Below are 21088 nucleotides of genomic sequence, written 5' to 3'. Positions count from 1 at the left end.
ACAGAGTGCTGCAGGTACCATCCATGTTTGATCTTATGGGTTTCATCTACCAACCAGATTTCCCATCCTACCCAATCAAATCTGATTATTAATTTTGTACAGAGCAGGACCACAAACTTTACAATGTTTGGCTCATTTGATCGAATTAAACCAAATTGGCTTACCAGACCCCTGCACAGGGCCATCTTAACAACATTATGGGCCCCCGGGCAAAGCAGTGTACCGGGGCCCCTAGATATAGATATAGATATAGATATATAGATGTATACAGATATAGATATAGATATATAGAGATAGAGATAGATAGATGTACTTGCTCAGTGACCCTTGAAGGGTTTTTTTGCAGGTTTTTTACTTTTGAAGAATTATTTATTCTCATTAAGAGCCGTGCCTATGGGGCCCCCTTGCCCGTGGGGCCCCCGGGCAGCTGCCCATCGTGCCCAATGGAAAAGATGGCTCTGCCCCGGCACATGTATGAGCAGCTACAAGTAGAATGGACTAGGACTCGAGCTGTGATAGTCGGTACCTTTAACACCCTGACTCAGCCCCACTCATTTTTAAAACTCAGTTCCGATTCCTGAATAATGCAGAGGTTCTAGTAGTGAGTTCTCAATGTCAAAAAATAAACCCAAAGTTTAATTCTCTCTTGTGACAGAATCTTTTGCTCGGCAGCTGCTGTTGAACTATAAGACCCAGCATTCCATTGTTAGTTTACATGGTGAGATTTGTAGTTCAGCAACAGCTGGAGAGTCGCAGATAACACACGACCTGTGTATACATAAGACTGAATCACATAAGGTGACATTTTCCTACCTAAGTTACAATTTGCAGGTGTTCTCGCCTTCTTTTTTTCTCCTCCATCTTTCTACATATTTGACATACATTTTTATCTCCTTTGTCCTTGGGAAAAAAAAGTAACAGTGGAAATATTACAGCAAAGTTTTCAGCTGTCGTGAACTCCAGGCAAGATTGATATGTTCTCCGAGCCATCTTTGCATATTGTGCCTGAATCTGTCTCCAGGCAGCAGAAGCTAACCCCTTTTCTGCCAGAGAAATCTCTTCAGTCATTTTCTCTCTAATATACTGCAGGCCCGCTGGCAGCAACATGATTCTGGGAGCTGGTGTAAGTAAGTTACACTCTGCAGAGCAGCAGCACTGCCACAGCAGTTCAAATTAAACAGGCAATTCACAGTTCTACCTAATAAATATATATATATATATATATATATATATATATATATATATATATATATATATATATATATACCTGAACCTTATATACATAGATCTATTAAAAAGAGGTTTTGGTTTTAAGGTTATTTTTATATTACTGCAAATTTCACCAACATGAAGCTGTATTGTGTGGTTTTTAATTTAGGCAAAAATTGGAAAATATAATTGCGCCGTTGGTAGAGTAGAGAGTAACTGAAATGACATGCAGGCATGGTGTTCTCTATGGTACATGAAGCCTAATATTCCCATTTAGGTCTGCTGCTATACATAGCTTGTGCAGTTTTGAATGATTTCATACGTAAAGGTTGTGTTTTTGGTTATGAGTCACATGTTGGCAATTTAAACTATATTGTTATTGCTCAGTGGTATAATAGTGTAAAAACATGTACTTTATTATATTGGAAAAACACCATTTGGCGATCACAAAACAAAGTTGTACAGCTTTCGTGCCATCTAATTGAATCTGATACCTTTCAAGGGCAGTTCTCTAACCTTCAAAGAGGCCGCGCATTACCCTTGATGTCAGAATAAGAGCTGGGGTCACAGGTTAAGTGAAGAAGGGTATAAAGCAATGAATAAGAGCTGGGGCCAGAATGACATAAAGCTGAGATAGTATTGACAGGGCTGCATTCAGCGATAGGGCTGCATTCAGCGCTAGGGCTGCATTCAGCAATAGGGCTGCATTCAGCGATAGGAGTGCATTCAGCGCTAGGGCCGCCTGCTGCCATCACTTGCTTAGTTTCACATATAGTTTTGGTGATTTTTGTAACTAATATATAAATGTATTCTAAGGACTATTCCTTTACACCAGGTTAGAAAAAGTAATTTAAAATCCAAAGATCCAATCACTCTGTGCTGGGTCCAATTGCCTGGAAATGCCCCTGATTTTCTTACTCATTGAGAGAAGAAAATTCTTTCTGGTGTAGTTTACAATAACAGAGCGAAGGGTATTATAAAAATTGGGGGTCCCATCCTTTAAGAGAGTAGAAATCCATAGTCGACCAACTCTCTATATTTTCCAGGGAGCATGCTGGGTTTAAATGGTTCATTTATATTTTTGGCAGCACCATGGTTATCTTTTCTGCCTCACAGCGCTGGGCTCATGAGTTTGATTCTCAAACACATCTGTGTGCAGTCTGTATGTTCTCCTCGTGTTTGCGTGGGTTTCCTCCGGGTGCTCCGGTTTCCTCCCACAATCCAAAAAACCCCATACTGATAGGTTAATTGGCTGCTGATAACATTAACGTTAGTCTGTGTGTATGCATGTGTATGTGGTAAGGAATATAGACTGTAAGCTTCAATGGTACAGGGACTGATGTGAAGGACAAAAATATATTCTCTGTTAAGGGCTGCGTATTTGGTGGCGCTATAAAAATAAATGGCGATGACTGCATAATAATATTCATCCTTTTCTGAATGTGGGATGTCTTATAAGATAATTATTGTTCATGTAAAAAGTGCCTTCAAATTAGTTTTTTTTAAAACATGACCTAATGGGAATTGTAATTCTCCATGGTCCACTGAGATGTGACTTGCTGAGATGTGTCCCTGAAAATCATCTTTAAACTGTGGCAACGATGGTACTAAATATATTTATTATGAATAGTACTAATAGTAATGTTTATAAAATAGTATAGTAATAAATAATTAAGTCAGAATCTAAAAAAAAATGACCTCTTTGCCTTGCTTTAATAAAATTGCCTCTGCCGTTATTTATGATATGAATTTATGGTCTGTGCATTACATAAACCGCCTATAGAGAAAAGGCAACAATAGCAAATGTACAAGTCTAACAGAGAATGTATTTTCACTCAGCTGTTACTCTGTTATCACACTTGTTTTACATGCATTGAGAAGCCTTGAATATTTTGCTTTGCGAAGTTTTCTTATCAGTTGTAATGTAAGCAAGCATTACCACCCACCTGGATGGAAAAACATGTTCTAAAATATGCAATAGTGAATCGTTTGGTTAATGAAATCTGATAAGTGTATGTGTTTGTGGCTATGCCCTTATACATATACAACACTAAATATTATAATATTATTCTTAATTTTATTGTCGGCTATAATTAAGATGATGTTGTTATTGCTAGATAATATAGGACAGATTTCTGTATGCAGAAATTGTAATTCAAACTGCACCAGATTATCACTAGGACATACATGTGAGGGTTATGCAGTCAGGGGCGCATGGAGTATTTTTAAGGGGTGGTTTCCCCTCCACCCCCAAAAAGAAAAAAACCCGAGAGCTGCCACGCATGCGCCCGCGCGTACAATACAGCACCACCGCGGATGCTTCTTTGACAGCGCCGCGGCTGCTGTATAGTACAGTGCCGCTATATAGGGCACTTTTTTAGCGGAGGGGAGGGGTTTCTGGAGACCCAGAACCCCCTTCCCCCTGCGTGCGCCCCTGGCAGTAACAAATTGCAGCCACCCCTTGGTGTGTTATCTCAGAGCAACGAAAGCTCCGCTGCTTTTATTTTGAACATAGCATTAACTTTTAGACATAATCATGTGTCCAATGTTGTAAAATAACCTACTGCCAATTATGTTAGATCTTTTTTTTTTTTCAAGCTTCTTTTTTATTTATATATCTGTATCCTCCTGTGCTTATTTTTGCCCTCTCTAGAACAGAGACTCAAGGCTCATTCTTACAGTTGAGCACTCCATCCTTCTTGATAGGCATTGTGTTCAGGGTGCTGCTTCAGGGCAAATTCAGACATCTCTGCTCAGAGAAGGAAGTGTCAAGTTTTGGTTCCCATTTTGTACTTCTGGAACAGTTTAGGGAAGGAAGCACCTTTACACCTTTTATTGTTCGTGGTTGCTGACGTCACATCCTTCCGTGACCACTTGGTGTGTGTTTCCTGCCATTCTGTTAAGATTCTCCTAAATCAGAGAAGACAGAAAGACAGAATATAGCCATCCAGAAAGCATTCATTTCTGGGCAGATGATCAGCTTCTGTCCATTTCAATTTTTTTTTTTCTTAACAGAGGCTTAAATCACTCTTCCTTCTGTTCTGTGCTCTTGCCGCAACATACGGTGAACAGAAGTCTGTGAAATTGAAGTTCCTCATTTTTTTAGTGAGCAGTCTGATTTTTCTGTTTGTCTTGCAGAATGTTGCAGATTGTCCATACTCCAGAATACTCTGCTTTATGGTTTTGTATTTTTTTCGTTACAAGATTTTTTTTTCATTTCGCATAAACACTGCTTAGCAGAGTCCTAGTGTTTCAACTGCAACAATTTGTCCTCATACATATCTTTCCATGTAGAATTTGAAATCTTTGCCAAAGGCGCACAAGAAATAAAGAAGTAATAAGACCAGGGTGTATGTGTATAGGAAATTATGGGGGAATTTACATTTTTGTAGCTCAGTGATTATTTAAATGAGAAGAATTTGCATTTACATTTGTTGCCTTGAAACCTTGTCAAATATGATATTGCGACTCCGGGCCTTATATATATATATAAATAAATATAAATATATATATATATATATATATATATATATATATATATATATATATGTAAGGCCTGGAGTCGCAATATATATATATGTGTTTATACATATATATATATATATATATATATATATATATATATATATATATATAAATTAGCAAGCAAATTAGAAAGCAAATTAGATGTCCAGTCCTGCTAGATACATATTTTTTATTGCATGGGGTTGTATGTCTTATTTTTGTTATCAGGAAGTGTTGCTTTAATATTATCTGACTTTAAAGGCCTACTTGCTTTTTTTATGTCATAAATTATTGTAAATCCTTTAGACTTCCATGTGCTTATGAGAGAAACGGTAAAATGCTAACTGTTCAATCACTCTCTTGCTGCCTGAACGAAGATTGCAAATGATAGCTCACTTATAGCCTGTTCAAAGGAGTTTAAATCACAATTGATTTACTCTCTGACTGAGCTGCCAATGGAATAATTGCTAATGGCTTCACAAATTAGGTGGGATGGAAGGTAGCAAATACGTTTTAAACACAGGAGGTTGATTGGCACCAGAACCCAAAAACCTAATATATTTACCGGCAAGACTCTGGATAATGTTTGCGGCTACTTTTTCTCAGGCCATTAGCAAATGGTACTATGTGACAGCTGAAAGCAGTCGTTCAGTTTAACTGGCATAAACTGTATTTTCTATTTATTATGCATAACAATACATGTTATTGACCTGGATGTATGCATGATATGGAGAGCAAAGGCACTAAAGGGAACCATAACCTGGATGTAACTTTACTTATATTTTTGACCCATGCATTGAACTAACCCTGTCTCCCGCAACATTAATAGTCAGTGCTCCCGCTTTGGGGAGTATGCTTCCATAGGACAATTGGAGATCATTATCATCCAAGCCAATGATGTGGTTAGTACAGATATTGGAGTTTTGGGGGAGGAGGGGAGCCAAAGGTACTTTGTGTTCTGGGCTCCACTGAGTCTAGAACTGGCCATGCCTACAGTCTTCTGCCAATAATTTCACCTACCGTGTACCCATTGCTAACACTCATCGGAGGCAGCCTATTTTTGTGGGTTGAGACAATTTTCATCAGAATGCAGCCAATCAGTGCCTTAGAGGTGTCACTAATTCCTAGAGAATTGATAGCATGCATTCTGACTCTTAAGCAGTTATGCTTTGTCAGGGTCCAATCACATGTCCATCCGCTATGGAGCATGTGCCCTGTTATTTTGAGCGTGCACAACATACCAGTATCGCCGATATCCCCCGCACCGCTGGGCAGCATAGCAGCCACTTGTGCTGCCCTGGTGGTTGTCACTATGCTTAGTCATAACATACATCTTGTCATATGAAGTCATACACATTTCTGGTCATAATTTGCTGAATTTAATACATAACACAGGATTGGCAAACTATTCAAATGTGAACATTAGCTATAGTTTGTTTGGAAACCCCTTTAATATTAAATGCACTGTAAAACAGTAAATTACAGGAATGTGTATTAAGTAGTAGACAGTATGAATTTATATGTGAAATTTGCAGTCTTGTTTGATTGTTTAAAATGTTCAGCTGGTGATTTAGATAGAGGTCTATAGGCCCCTTTGTTTGTCCCCACAAAAAAACATTATTGTAAAGCAATTTGTCCCCCTAGACAGTAATGAACCAACCATTGGTTAACCAACTAATTCAAAACTATATTTCACATGATGCTCAGTCTATCATGACCTGGTATTACTTTCCGCCTAGTTTCTTTGAAGAGTATGCATATAAGGTATTTGTAATAATATTTATAATAATAATACATATGTATAAAGGGTTAAGTTTGATGGACATGTCTCTGTTTTCAACCTTGCTATGTAATAATGCAATGCAAAATGGTGTAAGCCATGTGTCATAAAATCAGTACATAAACGTAATAACATAGGTTAATTACAGGTAAGGTGAGGATGCTATATTAAGAATAAGTTTGATGTTAACAGATTTCTGGATCAGAGAAGAAGCATGATCCATACATTGTTCTTTCAGTACAATGCCATCAGAATTGATAGCACAATGTATAAATAAGATAAGGAAGCTTTGTTTCACCTTTGACCCTGATTCCTGTGTGTGACATCATTACACGAAAAGAAACAATGACATCATGGAAGAGCCAAAGTTATGTTTATTAGAATAGACATTTTGTGCTTTTCTATGCAAGATATTTTGTTTGTGCTTTAGTTCTTATTTTTTTTTATGTAGAATAAAGCAACTTTAATAATATTAAATATATAGAAATATAAAGTGCCAAGAAGTCTAGATAAAAAAAATAAAAAAATATCTATGATTCATCTTAATAATAGCAGCCTTCAGTTTAACAAATTAAGCATAAAGATGTGCAAAAGATAATCAACTGCTACAAAACAATAAAGCCCAAAAAAATTCCACTATGGCCCCCAAATCGTTTTTTTTTGTGAACCAAGTCCAACTGCCCCCCCTTTAGTGATCATTTCCAACCCTGAGATCAGGTGCTGAAAAATTGCCCCTTAACTCTATATATAGTAGCAGTTTTGTCCTGTACAAGAGGGGTAAAAGGAATTTGCAAAGATTTTGCAAATATTTTTCTTATCTGTTGCATGCTATTATTTACTTTTTCTCCAAGCTGTTTAAAACGTTTTGTTTGAAAGTATGAAAATGTAGTCCTGATAAGCCTAGTGGGAGGGACTGAGCATTATGTTACTGTACTGGGAGAGGATTGTGTCCTTTCTAGCTGCTCTGTGATCTCTCCTTTCTCACTGGGTTCCAGAGTCGTGATCCATAAATCAGCTTTCATCCTGCTATCCAATCATGTAAGCTGTCCACACTGACCTTCCACCCCAGTGTGAACAGAAGCTTATGTAGGCACAGTGCTGTAAGTGGATAGTGGCACTGGCTTCAGCTGAAAGAAAGGAAGGGAAGTAGTTCCATATGCCTTTCCTGAGGATTAGCATATTGGCTTACGGTCACAGAGAAAGCCTATTAAGCTCCTTTGGGTCCTGCATGTGCTTGTGAACTACTTTATAACTTAATGTCTGAGGTAAGAAGTCTGTCAAAACATAAGAGCAAGTGTAATGTAACATGGTCACGTTTCCTGCTGTGCCTTATGTTTTGTGACCAGTTTACTTTATCCAGGTCAATATACACGATACAGATAGTGAACTCAATGCATTTTCATTGTCTTCCTCTTTTTTGAATTAATGTATTGATGTTATTATTAATATTATCATTATTAGTATCATTTTGGTTGTTATTATATTTATTGTTTTGTCATTTGAAGTAGTTAAAATATTAGAATGTTGCTTTCATAGCTTATGATGGATTTAGCAAGTGGTCTATTTAAAGACGTTTGTGAGGAATCACTTGAAGAAGCTCAGATGTACATAACAGTCATTGTGATTTACAGTATATTATAGGGATAGACTGAGTGCTTGGCTAGTATGATCGTATAGTTATTCTGCCTTGTCCTGCTACCATATGTGTTTACAAAGCAAGTTACTAATGGAATGTAGTATATGCTATATTTTGTAGCTGTAGTTGTACAGTGTTGCTGTGTTTAATATAGTATAGTAGATTAAGTGTTGTATATAGTTCTCCTATTTTAAGTGAAAAGCCCCAACTTCTGAACAAGCATTATGTACAACAAATGAACACACACATGTAATTGTGCTAATACTAATGCTATGCGTATGTCTCTTAAAAGGTGGTGCTAGTCAAATACATTCTTGTATTGATTTGAAAATAAAAGGAATCTGCCACAATGAGTACACAGGGTAAATACAAGAGACATTGTCTGACAGCAGAATGTTATTGCAAGTGCTCAGTCAAATAAGGAACTTAAGTGAATAGGATAAGCGCGCTGTCTTTTTATTCAAAGAAGCCGGCAGTGTCTCTGCACTCATCCCCAGTGTGTAGCAGCTTTTCTACCTCAACAGCTTTGAATTAGAGCCAAACAATGGATTAAACTGCCAGGACATCGGCTTAGTGTTACTTCTTGCATTGGTGGAGTCTATCAGTTTGGCTGTGAGAAGCAGGAAAGGACATCCTTATCCATATACAACTGTCCTGCTCGGTATTAACTTTAACCCTATTAATGCCAGAAGGGCCAGCACATGACAGCACACTCCTGAGGCATTTGATAGGTTTATCCGCATGTAACTTTACAAACTCTGTATTTTTTATGTATTTTTTTTTTATTATGGTTTATAATGCTAATTATTGGCTTTAGTCTTCAAGTTGTATACCTTATAAGAGCCAGAAACCTTGTTTGCAGTGTGTTAGAAATAACCTTGATCTCCCCTAATGGGCTTTATAACAGAGAGTGATAGGAGCATACTGCTTTTGAATAATCAGCGTTACCACGTGCATAGTCAAAATAAAGAATTGCCAGTACTGCAGAAATCACTCAGATGGCCAAATTAGCACATGTTTATTAAGGGAGATTCATTTTTTTTTCAAGAGTCATTATTTTTCTTCCTTTTCTCTCAAACGAAAAACAAGAATGTTTGTTTAAAGAAGTTAGCGCAGCGCGTTCATGCCTTATGATGATATTGTTTTGGTATAGGGACTGCAGATATCCTGTTATTATCACTGTTTAAATTTGTATACTATGTGTACATAGATCTGTTTTATTTTGCAGACTTTATATTATTTATATTAAGACTGCAGAGTCCATTCAGTTTCTTAGAGTTTCTACATTTTATTTTACCAATTATTATCCGTGTAGATTTATCATATTTTTATTTTTTTTATAAATGCTAATTAACCCCAGTTTCCATATCAAGCTCAGGGAATGTCCTGTCCAATCAGGTGTGGGGAATAAAACCTGGTCACAGGCTTTCATACATCATTTCATAAATATATGTCAACCCTACTTTAATAGACTTAAATTTGACAATTCATTGGTTAGTTAAAAGTTTAATTTTCAGATATTTATTTTTCATTTCTTTCCCACAAACAGGTACGGATGTCAGGATCTGTAAACTGAAAAAGGCAAATCGGAAAGTGAAAGAATTGTCAACAGAAAGACGTGAGAAGGGTAGAAGAAGGAAAGATACATTGTTTCAAGGACGAGAGAAGAAAGAAAAACGGGGACTATGGGGAGAAAAAAGATTCAGATCACGAGGATAATGGATGAACGTAACAGACAGGTAGGAAAGAGCGGAGGGAGAATATCATGGACCAGCCTCATCAGTACAGAGAGTTTTGAGTCTTTCCTTAAGATCACACTTGTATAATTAATCACAGTGAATAAATTAAGAGGTAGGCACAATGTATAAACATTGGGTTTTATTAAATTGTAAAAATAATTAATTGACAAGCAAAGCAACAGTGGCACCAGCTCAGCAACTAGAATAGAAGCAGCCGGTCGCATTCGTAGGAAAAACTTGACACCCTCTGATCATAACACTGTATAATGATGGTGAATGTGGCTCTGTAGCGCAGACTTGGAGAGAAGAATATATTGCACATAAACCTCTAGCCTTCAAATGTTTTACTGTGCTTGGAGAGTACAGAGTATAACTGCACTGTAAAGGTCATCCTTTTACACGTTAAATTTTCATTTTATTTTTATGAACAAACTAAGACACGACAATGGCATGCTACTCTAAGAGGCAGTGGATTGGTTTTCTGATTCTCTGTAAAGCAGTGTTACTCAAACAACATCAGGGGAATGTGCAGTGGAACATCAGTTATCGTGATGCAGTCTCTGTCATTTAATAGAAACTAATCAGTCACAACAAGCACTGGAAGCAAACTGCATATGCTAGAAAATCCAAAATTAACATATGTTACATTTAGGACGAATTGGAGCACCATAGCACCCAGCTGTACTTCTTTGGAAGAACAGTTTCCCCTTTCCACTTCCATGTAACTCTTCTCTTCTGAATTGTTGCATTTGGGGTGTAATGTTGAATATTTCAGGATAAACTCATGGGGTGGCTCCAAAAGTGTCACTTTAACTCAAAATAAAAGCTATGCCGCTGATATACTAGCATGTCATTCTGCTGCATTATCAATTGTAATTTAAAATTAAAGCTAAAAGCAAAAAAACTAAAGACTAGCGCTTTAGAAAATGTAACATGAACATAATTGTCAGGAAAACATTGGGAAAGGCAGGATAATTGTATGGAGACACCATTGTTCACACGCACACATATTCCTCTTTCTAATATTCTCTGCTGGATATATGTCTCTACAGCAGTGTAATAGATGTTCCTAATGATTGTGGGGTCACTAGGAAAATGCTGATCTAAACATTGCAGGTGTGATATGTAAGGATAACACCCATACATTTTCTATAACGATTATTCAACGAGATGCTGCCAACATATGCTTGATCTGTAGCTTTGACAGAAGGTAGAAAATATGAATGGAAAATGTGTTTGGCTTAAGATCTATGCTATTGTGATATAATGCTAAGCTAGAATGACAGTAACATTTGGTATGATACAGTTTTTCGAACATTTATTTATTTTATATACCACATGTAATTTTAGCCAGTGGTTTACATATATTTATTCAGGCACAGATTTCTCACCCAAAGTAGTCATGTACCTGGGCCTCAGGTAGACAATGTGATTTGTCCAAGGAGCTGACACTTGGATTTGAATTAGGATACCACACTGTCATTATTATCTAGTCACTGTCATTAATGAACAACTACAGTTTTCTAACTTGTTTTAGGAAAAATCATTTCTCCCCACCCATCAAATAAAACCTTGGGGTAAACTTCCATGAAACCCCTTCAAATATATCAGGCAACAGTATGCTGATGTCAGTAACTTGTTACCTTCAGGGTAAGCTGTTTTCCTAGGTAGGAAAGGAGGGTCATTGTGAAAAGTAATAAGGAGATTGTTATTGTATAAAACCACAGATTAATTTCTCAGTTTAGAAGTGGATGAAAAACATATAATCTTACTGCAGACTTGTAAACCCCAGTTCATAGACGAGTGTGGCTTTATGGCAATGTAGCAAATTTGCCAAACTTTTCAGACAAAAAAACTCAACCAAAGAAGATGGGAAAGGAATATAACATTTCCATTACGGTTCATGCCACGACCGCTTGCAGATGTAAAAAACTTTGCTGCTTCCAATCTTGGGATCCATTCAGTTGTCATGATTAGTCATTTGCCAGAAAAAAACATTCCCACACTGCAGCATCCAACACTACACATTGTGGGATAAGGTGCACCCAGGTTCTCGGGATCTGTATACAGGAAGGTCATCTGTCCAGATGACTATAATACACACACGTACCCCTTACAAGGAATATGTTTTATCATTGGCATTGCTATCCTAATTGAATGCATAGTATGCCAATAGAAGGGTAGTTTACTACAATAGGAATCACTGATCTCTATCATACACAACCATGCTTCTTCACAGTTTAGCAAGTGTTAAAATCCAATGTGATGTAATGATGCAAATGTGTCATTGTACAGCAGGGGCAGGGTCAAATGTCACGATTCCCTCAGAATCGTAGTATTTTAGATCTAATTCTGCCCACTTCACTGGGAGTGGGCAGATGCGGTAGGCTGCCATACTCATCCGGAAGTCCGGAAGAGTTGGCAAGTATGATGTAGACTTTTAGATACACTGAAGTTAAGCTTGTGCTAATCTGTGACCAAGCAATAGTAATAGGAGCTAATAATGCCCCAGACAACTGCATTCTACAGGCCTGAGTCATTAAGGAGAGCAATGGACAAACCATGTTACATTGCAACGGGTGTAAATTAGTTTATTGTTTTGCACATATGTTAAATACTGGCTGTTTTTTCATCTAGCACACAAATACTTGATGGCTTTATTTTTACACTAAAAGTTCATGTTGATCTATGACATGCCCTACCCTGACTAAAAATCTCTCCCCACATTTTAAATTTACCTCCCTCTCCAATGCAACATGGTTTTGTTGATGCAAAGTTACTCCTTTTTTATGCTTTACTCTCCTTAAAGACATAAGCCCTAGAAATCTTATTATGGAGCACTGACCCAGGATGTTACCTGCGGTCAGTGCTCATCCGATGTAACAATATCCAAAATGGTTTCAACCTGCAGACGGTAAAAATGAATTATAAACATTTCTGGAAAGATGAAGCAAAATATTGAATGCAGTAAATTTATTAGCACTTATTTTGGTAAAATAATTGACCATTTGCATTGAGGATAAGATCTCTGAGTTTCCATAATATTCATTCATTTATTAACATGTGATTTTTAAGCCCAGGATGGATGAAAGGTATGTTTGTTACTTCACATACATGTTCTAAACCATGTTATATCTGAATGACGGTCTTGTTAACATTGAATGAGATAACATGAAAAATGTCATCAAACAGCTAAACTAAAACCGTATTATTGATATAAAAAATAGTTGTCAAATGCAGGTGCAGTAATGTTGAATTTCTGGAAATTGAGGTAGGACTCAAGGGAAAGTATCTCTTGTATGTCTAGTTAAAAGGTAACATTGCAATCATATCTTTTAATCAAAGGTGCATTTTTAAAATAAAAGTTACCAGGCGACTTCACACCTATTAAAATGGATTGTGAATGTGTTCTGATCTTGGTTTTTGGAAAAAAATAACACAACCATCTTTTGCAGCCAAAATTATACATAACACCAAAAAGAAAAAAAACATGATATATAGGCTAGATACATACAGTACTTGTGATTGTGCCCTTTAGCCACCCAGCCTGAGCTCTGTTCACCCGCTTGGTGGATGTATCATTTGAAAAAGAGATTATTTGCCCCTATGTTCAGCGCTGCAGAACTCTTGTGGCATTCATAGGGGGAGATTCAACTCGGTGTGAGGTGTCTGCAGAATGTCCACGGAGAGTCGGAGGCACCTCACGTCTGATATATTACAGGAATCTCCACTCATTTTTTCTCGCATCCCATAGAGGTGCGCAGAAAAATGAGCGGAGATTCCTACCGTAATGACCGGCAATAGGCGCAGCTGAACATTGAGGCGATATCTCCCTTAGTGCCTATGGTGAGCCTCATTAATCACATTCAAAATGGCCAAGGCCCATCCTGTCTGGAGATGTCTATCTCCTCCGTTGCTTTGGTGCAACTAGATTTCTGTCAACGAGCATTGGTTCGCGGGCAGTATGGCGGTGTTTGCGGAGGAGCAGAAGTTTGCATCGGATTATGGAAGTATTTGGGTTGAGCAAGGCATTATTTGGTAAGTAAAGAGTAGGCGCATCGGTGGAACCAGTTGTGAAGAACAGGGCAAAAACAATCAGGCCCGGCGCTCCCATTAGGCAACGTTAGGCAGTTGCCTAGGGCGCGGGCTCTGAAGGGTGCCACAGGATTAAAAAGCAGATATACTTTTTACTGTAAAACTGTGTGGCGACCGCGGGCATACCTTCCACGGCTGCCGCACAGCTATGGATCACCATCGCCGCAACGGCCCGCAGATACTGAACGGGCTCAGCACCTGCTCTGCTCCTACCAAGCAAAACTTTGTGGTCCGGAACAGCAGATGTGGCGGGCGCACCTCCGTCTCCTCCACTCCCCCTCTCCTCACTGACTGTCGGGCGTGACATCATCATCAGGGCCCGACAGTGTCAGTGAGGGACGGGACCCTGCAGAGAGGAGCAGCGTCATGGAGTTTAAGGTAAGGAAAGTCCCGGGGCGGATATTTGGGGTGGGGGAAGGGTGGCGGTTTTTGTTTTTTTTTGAGGGGGGGGGTGATATTTTGGGGGTGGGTGGCGGATTTATTTTGGGGGGGGCGGATTTCAAAATTGCGCCTAGGGCGCCGGGGATCCTAGCACCGGCCCTGAAAACAATATTTCATATCGTGGATTGAGAATATTAAAATCAGATAATTGGGTGGAGAGGAAGCATTTTTAACGGGGCTCCTGGCTGTGCAGAGAGAGACGCCCAGCCATTTTCACTTTTGCAGAAACACTTAGCTTTTGCACCAGCTCTGGGCTGTGAGATATCAGGGGTATATTTACTAAACTGCAGGCTTGATAAAGGGGAGATGTTGCCTATAGCAACCAATCAGATTCTAGCTGTCATTTTGTAGAATGTACTACCTAAATAAATGATAACTAAAATCTGATTGGCAGCATCTCCACTTTTTCAAAACCGCAGTTTAGTAAATATACCCCCAGGTCTCATTCTACACTTTAATGAGGCACATTACATCACTGCTTGGAAAGCACATTTTTAGTTTAGAGCAGTGTAAACAAAAACTTCAAAAAACAAAACACATATAATAAAGACAGTTCTGTTTTCACGTCACTCTCATGCCTAACTTAAGCTACAAGATGACACTAAAATGTGCAGTATTTTAAGAAAAAGAAGTAAAATGTATTAATTTAATAAAAAGGATAGTTCCAAAGTATTAGTAGGTTGGATTACAACCACAAGCCTAGGTACTTTTCAAGATTACGGATGAAGCTCTGTAGACCGACAACTTGAAGTGTTCCAGACAGACTATCTAGACACACTGCGGCAAAACCTAAGAGATTTGGGGCATGAATACAGTGCACATCACAAATAAAGTCCACAAATAGAGTCATTAAGGAAAGTAAGGTAAAAAAGGAGCAAATGTTCTCCAGGACAACCTATGTTACACTGCAAGGGGCGCAAATGAGTTTATTATTTTGCATATAAGTTAAATACTGTTTTTCATGTAGCACACAAAGGGGCATATTCAATTCCGATCCGATCCGCGGTAACGCGCGTTACCGCGGAAAATGCACACTACTGCCGGTAATACGGTATCGCAATAACGCGGATTTTCGTACGCAGCCCTATGGGCTGCGAATGAAAATCCACGTTATTGCGGTACCGCGGATTAGGTTCGCGGCCGTTCCGGCGCAATCCCGCGGATCGGGATCGGAATTGAATATGCCCCAAATAATTGATAGCTTTATTTTTACACTGAAATATAAAGTTGATCTAGGAAATTCCCTTCCCCAACTATAAATCTGTACCCTAATTTTAAATTTACCTCCCCCTCAAATGCAACATGGTTTTGCCCAGGTGCAAATTTACCCCTTATTTATGGTTTGCTCTCCTAAGTGACTCAGGCCCCATGTTCACTTCTCCAGAGGGATAAATATAAGTGCTTTAAAGTTGTGCTAATCAAGCAACTGAACAGAGGTCAGCCTGGATAAAACATGGACGTGTCCTTGTGTGCACAATACTCTTCTTACAGCTAGAAGCAAAACTACGTACATGTCTACCTGAGTTGTGTTGCAAAAGTACTGAAGTTACATTATTGGGCCGATCTGCTTCTAGATCAACTAGATTTTCGTAATTACAGGATAGTTTCGGCAACCTTTTCAATAAATGCTTATTTCTTTTTTATGTATTAAATTCTGAAATAGATGTTTACTTGACTTTTTTAACTACATAATAACTAATTTGTCTTTCAGTAATTGAATCTTGAATTATTGCCATTTTAATTATTTTACATAATAAGATTTAAAAGGTGTGATCTATACAAACAAATCTACATTTATCAACCAATTAATGTTCCTAAGATATTGATTTGCCAGTTTTGCTCATTTTATGCTGTAAGGTAGAGGTAGATCCATCTAGTTGAGTCCCTTATAATGCTGCACTAGATACAGTGACCACATGATCTGTACGGCATGTCTCCTAGACAAGATAAGCTATTGTGTGTCCTGTTCTGCGTGATGACCGTGTATGGCCTATTTATCAAAAAGACATTGGGGGAAAGGCATAGAGAGGTGCTTTGTGTCTGTGGAATAATATGGTTCTTGCACCTGAGAGTAATTTATAGTCTCTGAAAAAGTGGTGATGAGACTGAAAGTCTGCCTTATGCCAAATTATATTGTAATAAATGTAGCTATTAAAATATCATTATATGGATTATTCCCCTGTGGAATTCCGAAGCTTTAGGGCAGGTATGAAGTGAATTTTTGTGTCACTTAAGATTCCTGCATTTCAGAATTGTGTTATATCAGAATTTTTTTTTTAAGCAAATTTTAAAAGCTGGAAAATGTTTTTCCACATTTGTTTAAAAAAAGTGAGATGTAAGCCTGTAAAAACCATTCACATTTATGAATGAGGGCAAATGTTAGGATGAGGCAATGGGAAACTAACTGGCTTAAGGTTTTAGGGAGAATTCTGCTTAAGGTCTAACTTACAGTTTTTGTGAATGCAGTTTACCAAATATTATTTGTATGATTTAGTATTGTATGTTGTTTTGAATATTATTTACTGTAGATAATAATATAATAATATACAATAGCATACATACTATAACTATAGATGCTCAGGCTCGGTTCCCCAGAAGCAAACACACCTGAACCTAGCAGATCCGAGTACCGAGCCGAGTCGGCATGGTACATTCGCGCGCCCTCGGAATTGAAAATGAGGCAAAACGTCATTGTTATGTCGTCGGATCTCGGATCTCGCAAGCTTTGGATCCAGCGCCATTTCACAGAGGGACACAGAAGGGGCAGCACAGTTCTTGGCAGTCTCTAGTGCAGTTGGGCAGCATCATAGGTAGAATAGAAAGAGGAGGGGTAGCAGTGTTCTTCTAAGTCTCCAGTGACATTCAGGAGAGCTCCAATGCTAATTGTCATTGCTGAAATAGAAATACTAGGGCTGGCAGGCTTAGTCTTCTATATCTGCAGTCACATTGTACTGTGTTATATAGGTAACACACAAAGAGAAGAGCTCCATTGCTCCATTGCTAATTGCACCACTTTTCTTTACTGACACTGCTGTCTGACAATGTTTCCTAGATGTGGTAGGAACTGCCATGTGTTTGAGTCATTGCTCTGTCGCTTAGCATCCAGCCAGGTCGCTGCAGTCTTTGTTTGAAAGTGCATGAAAATAATATTGTGTCCTGTGAGGTGGTCAAAATTGACTGCAAATTACTTGAAATTAGTGTTATTGAGGTTAATAATAATGTAGGGGAAATGAAAGCAAAAATATGTGATTTTAGCAAAAAAAAAAGGGATTTTAGGAAAAAAACAAAACCAAGACCAAAACACGCAAGGGCAGTTTTGCCAAAACCAAAACACGAAGTTAATCCAGATCCAAAACCAAAACCAGAACACGGGGGTCAGTGAACATCTCTAACAGAAGTTGATGTTTTCAATGTAATGAATTGCACAATGTTTTATTGTACATCAGTTTATGTTTGTTTTAAATATTTTTTTTCCGTATATTTTGGCTATGCCTCTAAATTCAGAGAAACTGGACAGTTTTTAAAACTACGATTTCCAGTGACTTCTAAGACAATCAGTTGCAAATCTTTTGTTTTTATCTTACCCAGATATACACTAACTTTTCATTTTCCTCATTTAGCATGTATCTTCATTGCCCAAGAGCTTATAAATCCATGGAGCTCAGATTGGGTAACTCAGTTTAAGAAAAAGCTAGCTGAAAATGTAGACCATTGTCCCAAATGGGGCTCATGTTCATTTTAACGCAAACTGCGTTTTTTGCGTATAATATGTTTTTTGTACATGCGCGCATGCACCCACCACTGTTTTCAGGAACTAGTTCTTTGTGCGATTGCCCAGAAGTAATAAAGCGTGTTATATGCCAGAAACACAATTTGCATAAGAACCAAAGGTATCTTTTAGAACTATCTTACACATAAACATATGGATCAGCTCACACAAGAAAACATGACTGAAAGTATAGTGTCAAAAACATTGTTATAATCTGAGATGGTCTGCAGTGCTGGAGTGAATATGCCAAGTTACAGTTAATATACAATGACAGACTGTATTACACGGTTGGCTTTCTGTTTTTCTTAATTGTTTGTCTCTAGTTTTCTGCTTGCCAAGGATTTGAAGTGGGAGCTACATAATGCAGCTCACATTTGTCTGGCTAATTAAGACCTGACAAATCATAGCATTGGCACATTACATGCTTCATCAGACAAAACCCCACTTTTCAAATATTAGTAGTAAATGGGCCTTCTATGGTTAGTCGACTAATTGCTCATTCAGTTGATTTGCTTATCTGTTTCCAGCATTATGAGAGGTAAATTTATGGGCAATGATATGATTATACACAAAAGGCATGAAACTCCCAGGTCCACTGAAACTGTGATACAAGGTTCCATGCTGTAAGGATCATTTCATACAGCTGGGTAAACATTAAATATACGCACACTATATAAAGTGCCAAATTAATGCCTGGGGGGCCAAGTTTTCTTTTAATTACTCACTTTATTTTAAAGTTTTATAATAACTGTATTTGAAATATTTGCATGGATGACCTCAATAAAGTTAAAGCAGTTTTTTTATACAGATTTATGGCTATTGAAAACAATTTATAACAACACACATTATAAAAAGCTTAATTCAGTGTTTAAAAAAATAATTACATCTTAGAGGCCGATTCAGTTCTGCTGAGAACAGCGCGGCGTTAGCAGTTAATACGGTAAAACTGCGAATAATTACCCTTAATACGGTAATTTCAACGGTGGATTTTTCCTCGCAACTCCCTGAGCTGCGAGAGGAAATCCAGGTTAAAATTACCGTATTAACGGTAATACTGTTAACGCTGCGCTATTCGCGGCAGAATTGATTCGGCCCCTACGAAGGAGCGTCTCCCAGCCTCTGTTGAACTACATTTATCAGCATTCTCGAGCAGCCAATATTAAATCAATCAGTCGGCCTGTTACTGTCTGAGATTGTCACAACATACTGTAACTAAAAGTAACTAAAGTAACTAAAAGAATGGGACTAAAGCTTGCGCTGTATCACATGGACTGTTTTCAATTTATTTTTTTTTACCATCGAAAACAAAAGGCAACATTCACAACGGGTCAGACACTTGTATTGTGGGATGTACCATCCAGTTTAGTGATACAAACCATTCAATGGGAAATGTGTGTGTATCTCAGTTACTAAATGCCCATTTTCTGGCATACAACCGCAATGTGTACCCTAATGTACCACCACCCTGAACACGTCTTCTGAAATCTCCTTCATTTAATGGACTTATGGCATTATTTTTGTCAAATGAATATATAGCACTGGGTTGTAGAAGCAGTAACTGGGTCAAATATGCAGATAGTAAAGAAATAGTATTTATAATATCTGTCACTTGAGCTAGGCAATAAATATATGTGTATACACTCAGCTGACAGCAGAACAAAGACAAAGGGAGTTAAATATACTCTGTTCATCCAATCAAAAGCTCAAGTTCTGTGGGTTACATTGGGCATAATTAAGTCAGCTATTGATAGAATGTATGCACTTATTCATTTCACAATGCTGTTTACACAGATCAAAGTACTGGCTTCTATACCAGTTAGTACAATTAAGTAAAGTTGCTTGTAGATGCTGATCCCCATAGGGTGGCAGGGAGGAGGGGGGGGTGTAAGGTTATCAGAATGAGACAGGAGGCACAAGTGGGGCCTGTTTATACTGTTTATTGAATACACCAAAGACAAGATGATTGTGCGGATGTAACAGTTGCTTTTTGTGTTTGCAAATGTCACCCAAACATGGTCATCCATTGGTACTATGTGTGTCTGAAGCTGAAAGTAAGTAAGAACTGTACTTGTCACACAGCATGAGTCACTTATACCTACGTCATACATACCCATCGTTTATCTGGTTGTAAGCGTGACTGGTCCTTTACCTCCTGTGACAGTATATTAAGGTAATCCGTCATGGCAGGTGATAGGTAAACTGAATATTTGTAACTTCATGGAGAGTAGAGAGAAATTCATTGAACTGAGAATGATTTTCACACAGTGATATTTTTCTCTTTCTGACAGGCCTAGCATATGTAAATATGCTTTTAGTACTGTGTATAAGTTTCATGAGAGGCAATGCATTATTACACATAATCATGATACTTAGGGGCATATTCAATTAGCCGGGTGAACATTGCGGCTTCGCATTTGTTACAGTAATCAGTGGCGCACGCAGGGGGGGTTCTGGGTCTCCAGAAACCCCTCCCCTCCGCTAACAAAGTGCTCCTACATACGGCACTGTACTATACAGCAGCCGCGGCGCTGTCAAAGAAGCGTCCGCGGCGGTGCTCTATTGTATACAGCTCCGCCGCGGCGGACGCTTCTGTGACAGCTGCTGAAACGAAGCTACATGCTCTCTCACTGGTTTTTGTTGGGTTTTTTTTTTCGATGGGGGGAAACCCCCGCCCTAACAATCCTGCGTGTGCGCCCCTTGTAATACGGTACTGTAACATTGCAGATTTCCCTTCACAACTCTATGGGGGGGGGGCGAAAAGAAATCCGCTATGTCGCTGAAACGTGGAGTGCTTTGCGCCCGTTCCGCGCACAAATGAATATGCTCCTTAGAGTGTATACATTTAACTGAACTTTACACTCTAAATTTTACGGTCACCTCTGAGGGAGTTGTAACTTTTAGCTTTAGATTTTGAA

General features: G+C 38.4%; 1 protein-coding gene across 21 annotated transcripts in view; it reads left to right on the top strand.

Annotated features, from left to right (window-relative positions):
• The window catches only part of MEF2C (myocyte enhancer factor 2C), a 191394-nt gene that overhangs the window by 79296 nt on the left and 91010 nt on the right, over positions 1–21088 (top strand). For 20 of the 21 annotated variants that reach the window (XM_075180752.1, XM_075180725.1, XM_075180691.1 and 17 more), the window contains one exon: positions 9679–9868. In XM_075180752.1, coding sequence (XP_075036853.1) covers positions 9815–9868 — 54 coding nt within the window. In that variant the 5' untranslated portion in view covers positions 9679–9814. Of the gene's footprint in view, positions 1–7643; positions 7759–9678; positions 9869–21088 lie in introns of those variants that run through there. The other variant, XM_075180682.1, reaches the window with a different exon arrangement.

This window comes from Mixophyes fleayi, chromosome 1, assembly GCF_038048845.1.
Source record: "Mixophyes fleayi isolate aMixFle1 chromosome 1, aMixFle1.hap1, whole genome shotgun sequence".
NCBI lineage: Eukaryota > Metazoa > Chordata > Amphibia > Anura > Limnodynastidae > Mixophyes > Mixophyes fleayi.
Note: the sequence above shows the minus strand (reverse complement) of the source record. Positions and strands in the feature narration are given on the sequence as shown.